The sequence below is a fragment of the Heptranchias perlo genome, chromosome 5 (genome assembly GCF_035084215.1).
Source record: "Heptranchias perlo isolate sHepPer1 chromosome 5, sHepPer1.hap1, whole genome shotgun sequence".
In the NCBI taxonomy this organism is placed as follows: domain Eukaryota; kingdom Metazoa; phylum Chordata; class Chondrichthyes; order Hexanchiformes; family Hexanchidae; genus Heptranchias; species Heptranchias perlo.
Genome location: NC_090329.1, coordinates 76,687,618 through 76,704,821, shown reverse-complemented (window position 1 = coordinate 76,704,821; position 17,204 = coordinate 76,687,618). Strand labels below are relative to the sequence as shown.

The 17,204-nt window shown below is 41.4% G+C and overlaps 1 protein-coding gene across 1 annotated transcript in view; it reads left to right on the top strand.

Annotated features, from left to right (window-relative positions):
- dcbld1 (discoidin, CUB and LCCL domain containing 1) overlaps positions 1-17,204 on the top strand; it is a 103,143-nt gene that overhangs the window by 41,263 nt on the left and 44,676 nt on the right. The window contains exons 3-4 of the mRNA XM_067984685.1: positions 9,659-9,796; positions 13,835-13,886. Of these exons, the coding sequence (XP_067840786.1) occupies positions 9,659-9,796; positions 13,835-13,886 (190 nt within the window). The remainder of the gene's footprint in view (positions 1-9,658; positions 9,797-13,834; positions 13,887-17,204) is intronic.

The following is a 17,204-nucleotide window of genomic DNA, read 5'->3' as shown; positions in this document are numbered from 1 at the left end:
ACCCGCCTCTCGAGCAGGTTACTCGTCTGCCCCCCCCCCCCCCCCCCCCAAAAAAAAAAACCCCGTTCAACCGGAAGTAGGCGTGTTTGTGGCAGTTTGAGGTCGGGTTTCACATTTTTAACAATCCTGGGGGGTTAAAATTCCTCCCATTGTGCTGAGATAGCACGATTCATTCTGAAAACAGCAGGAGTTACACTCAAGGAAGCCAACTCCAGGAGGCTGATAGTGGGATATTAGCCAACCTCTGGAGGGTTCAAACTTCTAAATCCTCTGCCCAGGGACAGGACAGGACAAAGAAAACAGGATGTTTGAAGTTAGTTGGTACGGTCTGCTGAGAGAGGCAAGTAAGGCCCAGGCCAGTCTACATTAAGAAGAGTGCAGACCAGGCCCACAGTAAAGTTGATTTTGATTCAGTGATAGGATTGTAGTGGCGTATTTCTATTATGTTTACGAAGAAGGGCGCTGGGTCAAGTCCTATTGTGGTGAGAATATACTTCAGATGTTTATCTGTTTATCTAACGACTGCAAGATAAACTAATGCATTGATTCGCATTTGGCACTGGCCTCAACTTCTTAAAGAATCAGTCTGCCTTTTGGAAGATTGGGGAGGTTTGGTAGATGTGTGGAAGACCACAATATCCTGTTCGTATAGCAAGTGGGTCTCAATGTTACACCCCAAGGTCATGCTAGCAGATATCCAGCTATTTGATAGTAATTTGTACATAAGGGACACACTTAAACTGAGCGAATATCTACAGCAAATCTTAAATTTGAAATGTCGTGTCACAAGTACCCAGAAGGGAGCCAAGTTTATACTTGCCAGTAAGCTCTTAGTTGCTGTATCAAAACAGCTGATCGAAAACTGTCAAATCTGTGATATGTTGCTCAACCTCTCCTCCTCTTCCTTTTCAATATACCTGAAGTATTTTAGAATCTTAGTGGAGCTGCTTAAACTGTCATTACAGTTAACGAGAAAAAATATGAATCGAGTTCCCTTGGGTCTGGTGGCTTATCAAGGCTGCAAAAATTAATTTACAATTTAGTACAGTGGCTCCCCTCAGTGCTACTCATTGGTAATTTAAGCAGTGCTCTGCTGAAACTGCCAACTTTTGATTTGAATGTTGCTCTCAAAGCATTTTAAGATTTTAAGACCACCTTTTTTTTCAAGAATTGCCAACTTCTGATCTGGATTTCTAGCGCAAAGTGCAGTGCAACCAATGGAAACGTGCAGGTTTTAATGTAAATTAGTTCTGGCAAGCAAGGATTTGATATCTGCATGATTGCAACAAGCAGCTTTCACTGTACCTCAAGATCGAATTGGGCACTTTCATCCCCACAAATTCCATAAAAGCTAATTATGTTGATGGCTAGCTTATTTAACCAGCATATGCAAGTTACAAATGGACAGTCTTTCTGATACGTATGTAATTGAATTACATGAAACCTAAGGATTAAATGGAGGAGTGGTAGCAGAAAAATGTTCAGAAGTCACTTTAGTCAGGTACTCTGCAATGTTTAGAATATGGAACTGACCCTGTGACTGTTTGAGATCATAATAGGGTTACCAAGTAATTGACACAAAATTAAAACATACTGTATATCATTTGATCCAACATATTCTCATTCACAATGCTGAGCATGAAAACTCTTTTTAAAAACTCGATTTGGTCAAATCGCTCTATCATTGCCCTCTTTTGAGGTTCAATAACAACCAAGAAGAAAAAAAACCCTTCAAATTCTTGAAATTGGAAATAAAGATGTAAAGGGAAAAGATAGGTTAACATTTCAAATGTAGACCTTTTGAGAGCTGGAGGATGAGCCCCTTTATAAGTGACTTGCTTCTCCCAAACACCAGTGTACTTTTCCAATTATTCTGCCACTGCTACACAATGAATGCAGTAGAACACATTAATATTTTGTAGTTGAGGTTTATAAATCAAATTCGTAGTTGCAGCCAGGATATTAGATTGTCTACTGAATTAAAAGTTCTGCAATTCCATAAATGGTATCCTAAATATGATTGGTTTGAGGTCTTTAGAAACACTTATTATCTAGGAAGTCAAATATTTTATTATCTTTGTCATAAATTGAATGCTTAAAGTGATTGGCTGCTGGCAATTAACAGATAGGTGTTGTATTTGGCTGCTGATCTGCTTCAGAAATTTGACCCTTGTATTCAACCTTTGACCTGATTAACACATGCTGACAGGTTCTTCTGGCTTATTGCTAGGAAGCACACCTCTGAAATAAAACTAATAAGGTCATAAGATGGATATTGTGCAATATAAATGATGTCAGTTTAAGGTGGATGAATACTACCTTCAAATTTGCTTATACAATATTGAGCATCAACATAAAAGGACAAAATAATACAGCAGAATAAATGATAGTGGGCCACCATTATCCAAACAGCATTTATCTGATCCAGCTGGACCTCCCAGCATGCTGCATAATTATTTCTGTATGTCAGTCTTTAATGCTGACTCGGTATTGTGGTGAAAATAATACACATTCAGCTATCCGAATGATTCACTTATCCACACAAATGGTTGATAGAGTAGAATAGTAAACTCACCAATTAAAAGGTGCAAAGATCCCTGAAAAAGGTATGGGGGAGATCACTTGAGAATGTTTCTTGTTCTATTCTATCTATAAAGTTCACTTCTTTCACATTCAATCTGACCCATCATGAATTTTTAATCTCATGGGGGAAAGTTCTGCACAACTGACCCTTCAAAGCTTAAGTGAAACTCTGAAACATCTTGCATATCTTTACTTACAACGCCACTCTACAATATTGACGGGATGGAGGGATTGAATTATGAGGAGTGATTATGTAAATTGGGCGTGTTCTCACTGGAAAAGACAAGGTTCAGAGGTGATATGATTGCATTTTTTTTAGGATTCTAAAGGGACTAGATAATGTAGACTATGATGAGCTATGTCACCTTGTCCAGACAGTAGAACCAGAGGACATGGCCTGCCCTTGTAGGGAGTAAATTCAAAACTAACCTTTGGAAACAATATTTCAGTGAGCATGTGGTCAATCTATGGAACAGACTCCCGAGAGGGTGGAATGAGTTAATATTGATTGATTGATTGATTAGGTGGATTTCTTTCAGAAAATAACATTTTGGGAAACAGTATATGAGTAATTTGAGATGTAACATGGTAAGTGTAGCATACTTGGGAGAAAAAAGATGACTTTAGACCTATTGTTCTCAAAGCTCTCCACCACTGGGATTTTCCTCGTGTCATTTCTGGGCTGTTGTAGACTAATTGCTAAAGATTGATTGCCATGATCAATCAACAATTCCATTATCATTGTATTATATGTCTACAAGGATGGTAGAAGGCGAACTAGATAGACCTTGGTCTTTTTTCGTCCAGCAGTTCCTATGTTCCTAATAGACTGCTAGGAGGTCAGGAAGAGTCGTCTAGTATGGCTTTGCCTGAAATCTTTCATTCCTCCTTCTGTGGGGGGCGAGTGACCAGTAACCACTTGTCATCTTACCCCCACCTCAATACAGCGCAGTGAGACACATCCTACCACTATGTGGCAGCACATTGTGCTGTATCACTGCACAACGTCACACTCACAATTCTATTTATAGCCGAATCATATTCTGATCGAGCCTGAGTCATTCTAATTTGGAGAATGCATGGCATTTATAGTAGTGGGAGCTTCCCTATTTGTTTTTAATATCTAGATTTAATTCTATAAGTCGGAGCATGGCACATAGCATCCACGTACCATACAGATGATTGAGCCTGGCTGCCACTTCCTGACTGGCATGTTGCACTGATGTCCTCTAGGGATGATCACTTGGGGTGCCAAACAGAGCAAACTTCCTCTCATCTACCTCAGGTAGCAGCATGTCCACTGTGACATGCCATCAGTCTGTCAGCTGGGTGCTGTGCGACTCTGTCACTCGACCACAGCTTCTGTTTGTGCCCCCACATTGGGTTGCTTTTCAATTCACGTTTCACTGGCACTTCTCCCATTCGCTCTCTTTTCTGCCGCCGCCCCCCCACCCCAAAAAAAAACCTTTGCGAAGACTGACACATGTGTAAAATCTATTTTGAACCTTTTTATCAAGGCCAAAATAATACTTTCCCCCTTATATGGCATATGCCTTTTAAGTGGGCACATCCCTTTAAATTTAAGCTGCCAGGCAGATTTTCCATATCTCCAAGACTAAAACTGTGCTGGGAGCTCATGCTAATTATTCAAATTAGGTGATTATAGAAAATTGCAAGCAGCCAATGCAGTGCAATATTAATCAGCTTTGCACTAGCAGCTAGCCATCCCTGGGTCCTACTTTTTTGGGATTGCAAAATTGGCCTGTAGTATATGTTGCATGTAGGCAGAGTTTTCAATATGCTGAGGGAAGTTTGCAGATTGGAAAATGCAGGTCCAAAATAAAAAGTCTATGAAAAGATTGCCTTTATTTTTAATACTTTTGACACTTGACACTTTTTAGTTTGAGCTCAAAATTATTTTTTTTTAATTGATGGAAGATTTTAAGAGGGGATAACTGTCCCTGCAGTGAATCTGAAGCAGATTCATTCATTGGGCAGGAAATTGACAAACCTCACTTTATATCAAAAATAGCTTAATTGTATGAGGATTGGGCTTATAATTATGGTAAATGCTTGCAGCTTCATGGCATCATGTCACTCAATAAAAGGTGAGGCTCATTAAACCCAAAATATTAATTAAATTTTGTTGCACAGGTTAGACCATGTGAGGGCAGGCACCTGTTGGCAATACAAAGAAATATGTTACTGCATCCTTTATGGCTGTGGCTAATGTTTGGTCCTTTTTAGGAGGGAGAAATAACCCATAATCATTTGGCTTGATTTCAGGTGTCTGCTTGGGTCAGTGGTAGCATTCTCACCTCTGAGTCAAACGGTCATGAATTTAAGCCCCGCTCCAGAGAGCTGAGCATAGAATATAGGCTGACACCAGTGCAGTCTTATGGATGTGACGTTAAATTGAAGGCCCGTCTTCCCTTTCAAGTGGACATAAAAGATCCCATAGCACTATTCCAAGAGCTGGGAAATTCTCCTGGTGTCCTGGCCAACATTTATCCCTCAACCAACACCATTAATACAGATGATCTGGTCATTTATCTCATTGCTATGTGTGAGGCCTTGCTGTGTGCAAATTGGCTACCGCATTTGCCAACATTACAACAATGACTACACTTCAAAAGTACTTTGTTAGCTGTGAAGTACTTCGGGACATCCTGAGGACATAATAGTGCTATATAAATGTTCTTTTAATACGTTGTGTGGTTAGTATGCAAATGAATAATAATTCTAAAATCTATTTAAGATGATTAACAGAAGTAGCAGTTCCAACCTTCTTCTCTTGTAGGATTATCACATTAACAATACGGCTTTCCAAATATGTGAAATATAAGCCAGCATTTGAAGTTCATTAGGACCATGCTACACTAGATAACATTAATCTCTAGGAATTGGACTTAGTGATAGAATATGAATCGGTCATAAATCATTTACAGCAATATTTTGTATCTTATGCATTTTTAATTAGCCATGGCGCTGGCAAATTCAAAATGGAGCTATGTCAACTAACTGCATTTTTAACTAGAACTAATATTTGTTTTGAGTCACATGGAGGGAATGCACACACAACTTTCTGGGATCCGAATCTAATTAAACCAGATATTGTAAGGCTTAACTTTTGTTGAAGTTACTTGTATCTGAAAATTCCTGTTGTCTCTGGTTTGTCACTGTAGGAAGTAATATGAAGTGGGACAGTTTTGATAAATTGTGCACCATGGGTGTTTCCAGTGCAAGAGGCCATTCAGCCATTTTTGCTAGCACAATCTAATAGAAAATCACACTGCCCCACTGCCTTCTCCCTAATCCTGTATCTTCGTCTGCTTCAAATAGTTACCCAGTTTTCTCTTAGAAGGTGCATTGGTATCTGCCTCAACCAATCCTTGTATCAAAGTTTTCCATGCTCCAACAATGCTCTGCGTAAAGAACCTGTGATGTGGAGATGCCGGTGATGGACTGGGGTGGACAAATGTAAAGAATCTTACAACACCAGGTTATAGTCCAACAATTTTATTTTAAAATCACAAGCTTTCGGAGATTGTCCCCTTCGTCAGGTGAGTAGTGAATGAGAGCTTCTCAAATCGCATATCTTTCTTAGGCTGGGACACCATCACACCAATCAAAAGGTGTCGTTGGTGTTCAGACAGGTTAGCCACGGAAAACAGAAGGTCCCAGTATACTGAATACACATTGTGTCAAGTTACACAGTGAGAGTGAGAGTACTTTTTTTTTTCCCCTTGCTGGTGGGGTTACGTGTAGCGTGACATGACCCCAAGATCCCGGTTGAGGCCGTCCTCATGGGTGTGGAACTTGGCTATCAATTTCTGCTCGACGATTTTGCGTTGTCTTGTGTCTCAAAGGCCGCCTTGGAGAACGCTTACCCGAAGATCAGTGGCTGAATGTCCTTGACTGCTGAAGTGTTCCCCGACTGGGAGGGAACCCTCCTGTCTGGCGATTGTTGCGCGGTGTCCGTTCATCGGTTGTCGCAGTGTCTGCATGGTCTCGCCAATGTACCATGCTCCAGGGCATCCTTTCCTGCAACGTATGAGGTAGACAACGATGGCCGAGTCACAGGAGTATGAACCATGTACCTGGTGGGTGGTGTCCTCTCGTGTGATGGTGGTATCCATGTCGATGATCTGGCATGTCTTGCAGAGGTTGCCGTGGCAGGGTTGCTTGGTGTCGTGGACGCTGTTCTCCTGAAAGCTGGGTAATTTGCTGCGAACGATTGTCTGTTTGAGGTTGGGTGGCTGTTTAAAGGTGAGTAGTGGAGGCATGGGGATGGCCTTAGCGAGGTGTTCGTCGTCATCGATGACATGATGAAGGTTGTGGAGAACATGGCGTAGTTTCTCCGCTCCGGGGAAGTACTGGACGACGAAGGGTACTCTGTTGGTTGCGTCCCGTGTTAGTCTTCTGAGGAGGTCTATGCGATTCTTCGCTGTGGCCCTTCTGAATTGTCGATCGACAAGTCGAGCGTCATATCCCGTTCTTACAAGGGCGTCTTTCAGCGTCTGTAGGTGTCCATCGCGTTCCTCCTCGTCTGAGCAGATCCTGTGTATTCGCAGGGCCTGTCCATAGGGGATGGCCTCTTTGACGTGGTTGGGGTGGAAGCTGGAAAAGTGGAGCATCGTGAGGTGGTCCGTGGGCTTGCAGTAGAGTGAGGTGCTGAGGTGCCCGTCTTTGATGGAGATTTGTGTGTCCAAGAAAGAAACCGATTCTGAGGAGTAGTCCATGGTGAGTTTGATGGTGGGATGGAACTTGTTGATGTTATCGTGTAGTCTCTTCAGTGATTCTCCACTACTCGCCTTTAAACAGCCACCCAACCTCAAACAGACCATCGTTCGCAGCAAATTACCCAGCTTTCAGGAGAACAGCGTCCACGACACCATGCAACCCTGCCACGGCAACCTCTGCAAGACATGCCAGATCATCGACACGGATACCACCATCACACGAGAGGACACCACCCACCAGGTACATGGTTCATACTCCTGTGACTCGGCCATCGTTGTCTACCTCATACGTTGCAGGAAAGGATGCCCCGGAGCATGGTACATTGGCGAGACCATGCAGACACTGCGACAACGGATGAACGGACACCGCGCAACAATCGCCAGACAGGAGGGTTCCCTCCCAGTCAGGGAACACTTTAGCAGTCAAGGACATTCAGCCACCGATCTTTGGGTAAGCGTTCTCCAAGGCGGCCTTCGAGACACAAGACAACGCAAAATCGTCGAGCAGAAATTGATAGCCAAGTTCCGCACCCATGAGGACAGCCTCAACCGGGATCTTGGGTTCACGTCACGCTACACGTAACCCCACCAGCAAGGGGGAAAAAAAAGTTATCTGTTTTTAATATTCTCTCTCTCTCTCTCACTCTCGCTCTGCCTTTTGGGTCTCTTTCTCTCTGTCTGTGTAATTTGACACAATGTGTATTCAGTATACTGGGACCTTCTGTTTTCTGTGCCTAACCTGTCTGAACACCAACAACACCTTTTGATTGGTGTGATGGTGTCCCAGCCTAATATAAGATATGCGATTTGAGAAGCTCTCATTCACTACTCACCTGACGAAGGGGACAATCTTCGAAAGCTTGTGATTTTAAAATAAAATTGTTGGACTATAACCTGGTGTTGTAAGATTCTTTACATCTGCATAAAGAAATTTAACCCAACTACTCTCCTCACTTTCTTAGTGACAACCAACTCCCCAACTAGAGGAAATAGTCTTTCCCTATTCACTTTATAGGAACCATTCACAATTTTATTAATCTCCTGTTACCCTTCTGTGCTCCAGTGGAAATACTCCTAGTATCTCAAGGCCCTCCTCATAATTTATAGTTTCCCATCCCTAGTATCATCCTGGTGAATCTACATTGTACGATCTCTATGGCTTTAATGCCCTTTCTACAATGGGGGACACAAAACTGCGCATAGTAATCTAACTGTGGCCTAACCAATGTTTTGTATCATTACTCCTTTACTGTTGTACTCAATGCCTTGGTTTAGAAAACCCAAAATGCTAGCTTTTTTTTGCTTTATCTACTTGCACTCTCACTTTCAGGGGATTATTTATTTGAACCTCTGGCTCTCTGTTAAGAGAATAATCTTGAACTGTGTTCCCTGTCCCCGCGGGGGCCAAGAGATCACTATATACTAAGAACAGAAATGAACCACTCGGGTACATCACTTACAACCCTTCTCCAATCTGAGCAAAACCCATTTCCTCTAACTTTGTTTTCTGACAATCAGGCAACTTTCTGCTCATGCTGCTACATTTCCTCTTGTACCATATGCCTTATTGTTCTAACCAGCCTCTTATGAGTCACCTTATCAAATGCCTTCTAAAAATCATTGCATTCCTTTTAGTTATCCAATTGGTCAGTTCTTCAAAAAACTCCATTTAATTTCTCAAACATGCTGGTTGCTTTTGATTAACCCCTGTCTTTCTAAATGATCACATTTTTTATTTTAAATTACGGAGTCTAACAGTTTATCAAAAACTGACAATAAACTAATTGATGCATTGTTACCAGGTTTATCTTTCTCTACCTTTTTTAAACTAAATCTTTATGCCATATGGGCCATGAACCTTACTGAGGGTATATTTGCTACCGAGTAAGCCAAGCCAACACATAAGGTTAAGTTTCAGCTCTTAAGAGACTGCAAACTGCTTATGAAAACTGCTTTTTGTGGTATGAGTAAATTGTGTTGGGAAATGGCATGAATTGTAACATATTTCACGAATCTAATCTGTCCTTTTAACAAAATCACATGGTACTTAACTCGGTAGGTGCCCTATTTAAATTAGAAATCTTTTCTGAGAGGGAAAAAAAGTGCTGATCATAAAAATGTGGAAACTTGTTAAAAAGTAAGCGTTGGTCAATAAGAACGATAAACTCGCATTTATATTACGCCTTTCCAAGTCTGAGAAATATCTCAAAGTACTTCACACAAATTACTTTTTGAAGTGAAGTTACTGTTATGCATGCAAATTAAAAAAAAAATGTAAATTGGGACTAACATTTTTCTAAGTGTCATTTATTACCTTTTGGATTTATCTACAGGAACTTACTGTGGAAACTTAAACTCAATCTCCAGAGAAATCCATTTAGACAGTAATGAAATGAGCATTCAATTTAAAAGTGGCTCCCATATATCGGGACGTGGCTTCCTGCTATCGTACACCACGAGCAGCCATCCAGGTAAGGTGTAACAACGTTTAAAATGTAATTTCAAAAATAAAGGCGATGCTCTTGAAGCTAACAACAAGGTTTTTTTTAAAAAAGTATTTTAATTAGATCTCTAACCAGACAAAATTAGCTCAGTAAATGGATGACAGTCTATTCTTTCGATGTTTGAAAAGAATTACTTGAAAGTCTTCATGCAACCTTGTTTGCACTTCAAAATTACACTTTAGTAATAAAATGTACTTAATTACTAGTCACTTTAACTCCTGTCTATTATTTTAACTTGAATAAATAAGGATTATTGCCAGTAAAAAGTTATAAATCTCTTGCTATTTTGAGGAAATATGCTTGCAGTAGGACGTCTTTAAATTTTAAATTAGTCATTTTATGGTTGAAGAAGATTATCTTGCATGAGATAGATTTAGAATGAAGAAGGCCATCCAGTCCATCTTGGCTCACTTATTCAGAAAGATCATCTAGTGCCCATCACTGTTTCTTAAATGATTCTAAAGTTTTTGTCTTTTCTACCCAACTTAGAAGTTCTTTTCATGTGTTTCCAACTTTGTGTGTAGAAGAACTCCCTGACATCAATTCTGAATTTGCATTTACCAGTTTTCTTCATTAATGCTGTTTACTTGAAGTTATTCTAAGATTATGGAACTTTCTAAAATGTATTATTTTTAGAGCCAACATGTTTAAAAAAAAACGGTTGATGTTCAAACAAGTGAAGAACAATAAACATTAAAAAAGGTGTTGTACTAGAGAATGTAAGTGAACAGGCCAGAGCTGGAAGTGAAAATGTGAGTTATAAGATATTGTACTGTTTCATTATTACTATGCGTGACATTTTTTTTCCTTTCCTCCAATCTGATGTATGTTTTGTGGCATTGCTCACAGTAAATTAGATATTCTGTTTGAGGACAGGAGGGTTGAACCACGTAATGTCAGGGCAGGAAACATTCAGGGAGAATAGACACATGGGCAAACATTTGTAGAGGGAGAGAGAGTGATGGGAGACTAGAGTTGAAGAGGCATGGGGGTGGGGGAGGGTGGGAGGTTGAGAGAGAGATTTACCTCACTCTGAAAACTGTTAATTCATGGATTTTATTAAAACAATTTGTTCGTTTGCAATTGTGCCTTATCTTACTAGTGCATTTGGGTCCACCTTCCGTAAAGACTGGAAAGCACACGTTAGCATGTGTGAGACAGCAGTAGCTGGTATTCGCAACAAGGTTTCTTTGTTACAATCCCCAGGTCATGCTATCATTTAACAAATTAGTGCGCTGTTAAAAAATGCACTCCAGATTGTTGGAGACATGGGGTCCACTCATGGGAATGACCAATGATGCTGAACCTATGAGAATATTTAATGCAAAACTTAAAAATTTGTAACATTTTCCTCTATTTTCGCTCTTCATATCTATATCAGAATATCTGACCATTTATCTCATTGTTGTTTGTGGGACCTTGCCTTGTGTAAATTGGCTTCTACATTTGCCTACAAAACAACAGTGACTATGCTTCAATAGTAATTCATTGGAGGTGAAGTTCCTTAGGACCTCCTTGAGGATTTGAAAGGTATGATATAAATGCAAGTTCTTAGTTTATTGCTTATGAGAGGTTATTAAACTTTATCCAGCATCCAACCCAAGCTTCTTGTGTCAAAATCACCACTCCCTTACTCCCTCACTCAGTTGTTACCTCACTCCTGACCTTTCACAGCTCAATGAAATGGTATTTAAATCTACAGAATATATCAGTATGGACAAATGCCTCCTCAGCCATAACCAAGAAGAAAAATACTTCCTCGTTCAGCCAAATTTATCATCATCTGTAAATCTGGTAGTTTTTTTTGTACGGATTTTTTTATACTCATCAAGGCAAGCGATGTTAGTGCTGGAAGTGGAAATCTTTCCATTTCACACCCACTCGGCATAATTTTAGCCTGGAGCCAGGAAGGGGGCAGCGGGGGGAGGCTGCCGAATCACTGACTGGGAAACCTGGAGGTATGGGTTTCTCGGACTTCTTTATGATTTTGACGTAAGGACATCTTTTCTTTGTCAGTTTCCTGTCCGACAGGCCAGCTTGTTTGACACCCCCCACCCGGGTGACCCCATGCCCTCTCGCCTGTCAATCAGTGAGTAGGTGGTCGGGATCAGGGGTCATCGCGGGGGTCGCGATCATGGGGGCGTTGGCGATCGTAGACGGGGGCCGCTGCAGGTAGGCTTGTCGAATCTGGGGGATTGACTCCTGCTTTTCCGGGCCCACAAGCAGCGCTATAAAAACACTTACCTGCAGTTTCGGGCCTTCTCACTTCCTCTCGCGGCGTGAAGGAGCAGGGAATCCCGGCCCCCAGAGATTGAAACTGGAAACCCATTCAAAATGGAGGCCCGCAGCCTCCTTGAAAGGTTTTAGTGACCAGCCCACCTCTTGTCCCGCCCTGGTTTTAAAAAAAACCGGAAATGGGCAGGTCTGAAATTGTTGCAATTTTCAATGCCCCCAATCCACCTGGTTTTCCCATTTTAAAATCCTGCCCACTGTTACCATCAAATACTCCCAAGTCAGGTATGGCGCAGCCAGATAATGAGTAAAACTCCCTCTATTCTGCCCCAATAAAGTGCAGTGGCCCCAACCTCAGAAGTTCCCCCCCCCCCCCACCACAGAACCCCACTGACATTTTTTCCATTTCCCACAGCAGCCACCCACTAGCTTCTGTAAATGAGTGGCAATAAGTGCTGAATTAGGGATCATTTTGTGCTATAGCCCCATTCCTACTAGGAACTGGATTGATTCTGCCCAAACTCATTTTACATCGCCTGTTCATAGCCAGCATATAGAGGAAACTCGTCCCATCAGTCTGGGCTGAAGTTGAACCCAGGACCCAGAGGTGAAAGGCTAACCCACTGCTCTACTCGGTTCCCCACATGTTCTCTTTCTTATGCCTAGTTCCTCAATCTGTTTGGTTCTTGGTTTTATCTTCATAATACATATTTTAGTTTGAATGCTCTTTTTGAAGTTTACTGTAGTGATAGCAATTTTATTGTATAAAATGTAGTTTTTCATTTAAAATCAGTGGATCATTATATTCCTTTAACTTTGTCAATGTAAGCAGTGAAACGAGTGCAATTTTTGAGGTTTTTTTTTCCTTTTGTGGAGTGTGTGGAGGGGTATGTTCCTTCCTATGAATGATGCTAGCTCTTATCCCAGCCTAGACATTTCCTGGCTCCTGCCCTGTCACTGCCATTGCTGATGTTGGCCAGCATCCATGTAGGCATGTGAGGGTGACCTAATGGGAGACACCCAATCTGACTTTCCCCACCTTCTCACCACCTCCTCAGCAAATTAGCTGAGATCAGGAGTACAGTCATGTGAAATGTAATCTGTGTCCCAGCATCTCCAAAACAAATGCTGCATTTCTTGCATGATTTGCCTTGTTTGTCTCTTCCTCTATCACAAAAAATGTGCTGGATGTTTCCATGCAAATCAGTAAGTAATGAAAACCATAGATGTAAACTGAAACTCCAACCATAATATTAAAATAGAAATGATATATTTTTTAAAGTTGGCAATAGATATGTGTCAGTAATCTGGTCTAGAGACGTTCCACTGCTTACCAGTCAAATGTGTAGTTAAATTAGTCTAGTTTGTTTTCTGCTTTTAGAACAATTAGATAATGTAGACACACAGTGACACAATCTGAAATATAAATGATTAAAAATGTATTTTTCCACATGATTATTGTATTCATTACTGTGAGTTTGTATTACATTTCATTATATGTAAGGCACTGGTTTGTGATATTGATGGACAAATGGATGGAATCATGTGATCAGCAACTTAACAGTAGAATCCCCAAATTCCTTGTAATAAAACTAAATTTGACTTATTTAGTTGTGTAAACTGATGGCCTTGATTTATACATTATGAATTATAGATTTATAAAAGGAAATGTTGCTTATGGTTGATGTTTGGTGAATCCTCTTTAAAGGTCAGCTAAGCTGCAGTATAGGTAGATTTATAATGTATGTTAATCTTCATTTTCATTTCATGCAGATTTAATTACATGTTTGGATAAAGGAAACCATTATGATGAGCCACAGTACAGGTGAGGCTTCAAATCAACACTTCTGAATGGAAACATTCTTCCATATTGTATTCTGCAATATTAATTGTACTAAAAGGCTATGTATTTAATCTTTCTTGCTATAGATTAACATTAATGAGTCACTGCTGTAAATTGTCTTTAAGATTACATGTTAGGCAAACTTAGTTCGAATTCATTGATTGCCATGTTTGAATAGCTTTTGTAATAAGCAAAGTAAAACCACAGTATAATGATGTGGTGGGAGAGGAAATGGTGCTTCAAAATACTACTTTGTGGTGTGATAGGAAACTAGTACACCATAGACAGCTCAACGTGGCACGGTACTATGCCTTTCTGTGGCTCCTCTCAATTAAGGAACGTGCATGAAAAGAGGAGAATAACTGCATTATATCCACGCTTAAAATTCATTTATGGGAGGGGGAGAAGTGAGGGAAATTATTTTGCTAAATTTAAGACGACAAAGTGTAGAGTGAAAAAGGCCATTCATTGTATTAAGCCTGCTCTCCCCCCTCCCCAAAAAGAGAATGTACAATCTACCCCATCACTATTCTATTTCTCCCATATAAATTCAAAAGGGTACGTGCTGCATAAATACACCCTTATCCCCAAAGATAATCAAGCAGGGCTCGAGTATTTGTTTCTTCCCTCACTATTCAACCCTGGCCTGCTGCCCTCCCATTTTGGTTACAAACTCTAAAGCAATATGCTTCAGAATAAGTAAATTTTGTCTCACACATCTAAGCAGTATTTACCTCAGCTAGATTTGAAATTGCACTCAATATTGTAAAGCAAGTTTTTCCCCCACTGATATTTGAATTAGGAAAATGATAGTTGTTGTGATATTTCTACAGTTCATTGTAATTTAACCTAGTTAGAAGCACATTTTGGGTTAGATGGTTGTAGATTTCAAGCCCCAATCCAGGATTTGAGCATATAATCTAGGATAACACTTCAGTGCAGTGCTGGGTGAGTGCTGCATTGTCTGAAGTGTCATCCACCAAAAATATATATATTGAAGCACAGTCTGTTCTGTCTTTTTTTAGTTGGATATTATAGAACATGCTGTCTTGGCTAACATTCCTCCTTCAACTACCACAACAAAAAACAGATTAACTGGTTTAATTGTTTGTGGGAATTGTTATATGCAAATGGATTCCGTGTTCACCTATATATGAACATACATAAGAATTAAGAGCAGGAGTAGGCCATTCGGCCCATCGAACCGGCTCTGCCATTTGATAAGATCATGGCTGATCTGACTGTTTGACTCCCTTGTTAATCAGGAATCTATCCAACTCAGCCTTAAAAATATTCAGTGACCATGCCTCCACCGCTGTCTGGGGAAGGGAGTTTTTTTTTTGGTTCATGGGATGTGGGCATCGCTGGCAAGGCCAGCATTTATTGCTCATCCCTAATTGCCCTTGAGAAGGTGGTAGTAAGCCGCCTTCTTGAACCCCTGCGGTCCGTGTGGTGAAGGTTCTCCCACAGTGCTGTTAGGTAGGGAGTTCCAGGATTTTGACCCAGCAACGATGAAGGAAAGGCGATATATTTCCAAGTCAGGCTGGTGTGTGACTTGGAGGGGAATGTGCAGGTGGTGTTGCTCCCATGTGCCTGCTGCCCTTGTCCTTCTAGGTGGTAGAGGTCGCGGGTTTGGGAGGTGCTGTCGAAGAAGCCTTGGCGAGTTGCTGCAGTGCATCCTGTGGATGGTACACACTGCAGCCACTGTGCACCAGTGGTGAAGGGAGTGAATGTTTAGGGTGGTGGATGGGGTGCCAATAAAGCGGATAATGGTGTCAAGCTTCTCGAGTGTTGTTGGAGCTACACTCATCCAGGCAAGTGGAGAGTATTCCATCCTGACACTCCTGACTTGTGCCTTGTAGATGGTGGAACGGCGTTGGGGAGTCAGGAGGTGAGTAACTTGCTGCAGAATACCCAGCCTCTGACCTGCTCTTGTAGCCACAGTATTTGTGGCTGGTCCAGTTAAATTTTTGGTCAATGGTGACCCCCAGGATGTTGATGGTGGGGGATTTGGCAATGGTAATGCTGTTGAATGTCAAGGGGAGGTGGTTAGATTCTCTCTTGTTGGAGATGGTCATTGCCTGGCACTTGTCTGGCACGAATGTTACTTGCCACTTATCAGCCCAAGCCTGGATGTTATCCAGGTCTTGCTGCATGCGGACACGGACTGCTTCATTATCTGAGGGGTTGGGAATAGAACTGAGCACTGTGCAATCATCAGCGAACATCCCCATTTCTGACCTTATGATGGAGGGAAGGTCATTGATGAAGCAGCTGAAGATGGTTGAGCCTAGGACACTGCCATGAGTAACTCCTGCAGCAATGTCCTGGGGCTGAGATGATTGACCTCCAACAACCACCACCATCTTCCTTTGTGCTAAGTATGACTTCAGCCACTGGAGAGTTTTCCCCCTGATTCCCATTGACTTCAATTTTACCAGGGCTCCTTGGTGCCACACTCGGTCGATTGCCGCTTGATAGCACTGTCGATGATACCTTCCATCACTTTGCTGATGATTAACAGTAGACTGATGGGGTGGTAACTGGCTGGATTGGATTTGTCCTGCTTTTTGTGGACAGGACATACCTGGGCAATTTTCCACATTGTCAGATAGATGCCAGTGTTGTAACTGTACTGGAACAGTTTGACTAGAGGTGCAGCTAGTTCTGGAACACAAGTCTTCAGCACTGCAGCCGGGATGTTGTCTGGGCCCATAGCCTTTGTTGTATCCAGTGCACTCAGCCGTTTCTTGATATCACGTGGAGTGAATCGAATTGGCTGAATTGGCAGTCTCACGACCCTCAGAGAAAAAATTTCTCCTCATCTCCGTCTTAAATGGGAGACCCCTTATTTTTAAACTGTGGTCCCTAGTTCTAGTCTCTCCCACAAGGGGAAACATCCTCTCAGCATGAACCCCTTCTAGTCCCCTCAGGATCTTATACGTTTCAATAAGATCACATCTCATTCTTCTAAACTCCAGTGTATACAGGCCCAACTTGCCCAACCTTTCCTCATAAGATAACCCCCTCATCCCAGGAATCAGTCAAGTGAACCTTCTCTGAACCACCTCCAAAGCAATTATGTCCTTTATTAAATAAGGAGACCAAAACTGCACACAGTATTCTAGATGTGGTCTCACCAATGCCCTGTCCAACTGTAGCAAAACATCTCTACTTTTATATTCCATTCCCCTTGCAATAAATGACAACATTCCATTTGCCTTCCTAATCACTTGCTGTACCTGCATACTAATTTTTTGAGATTCATGTACTAGGACACCCAGCTCCCTCTGTACCTCA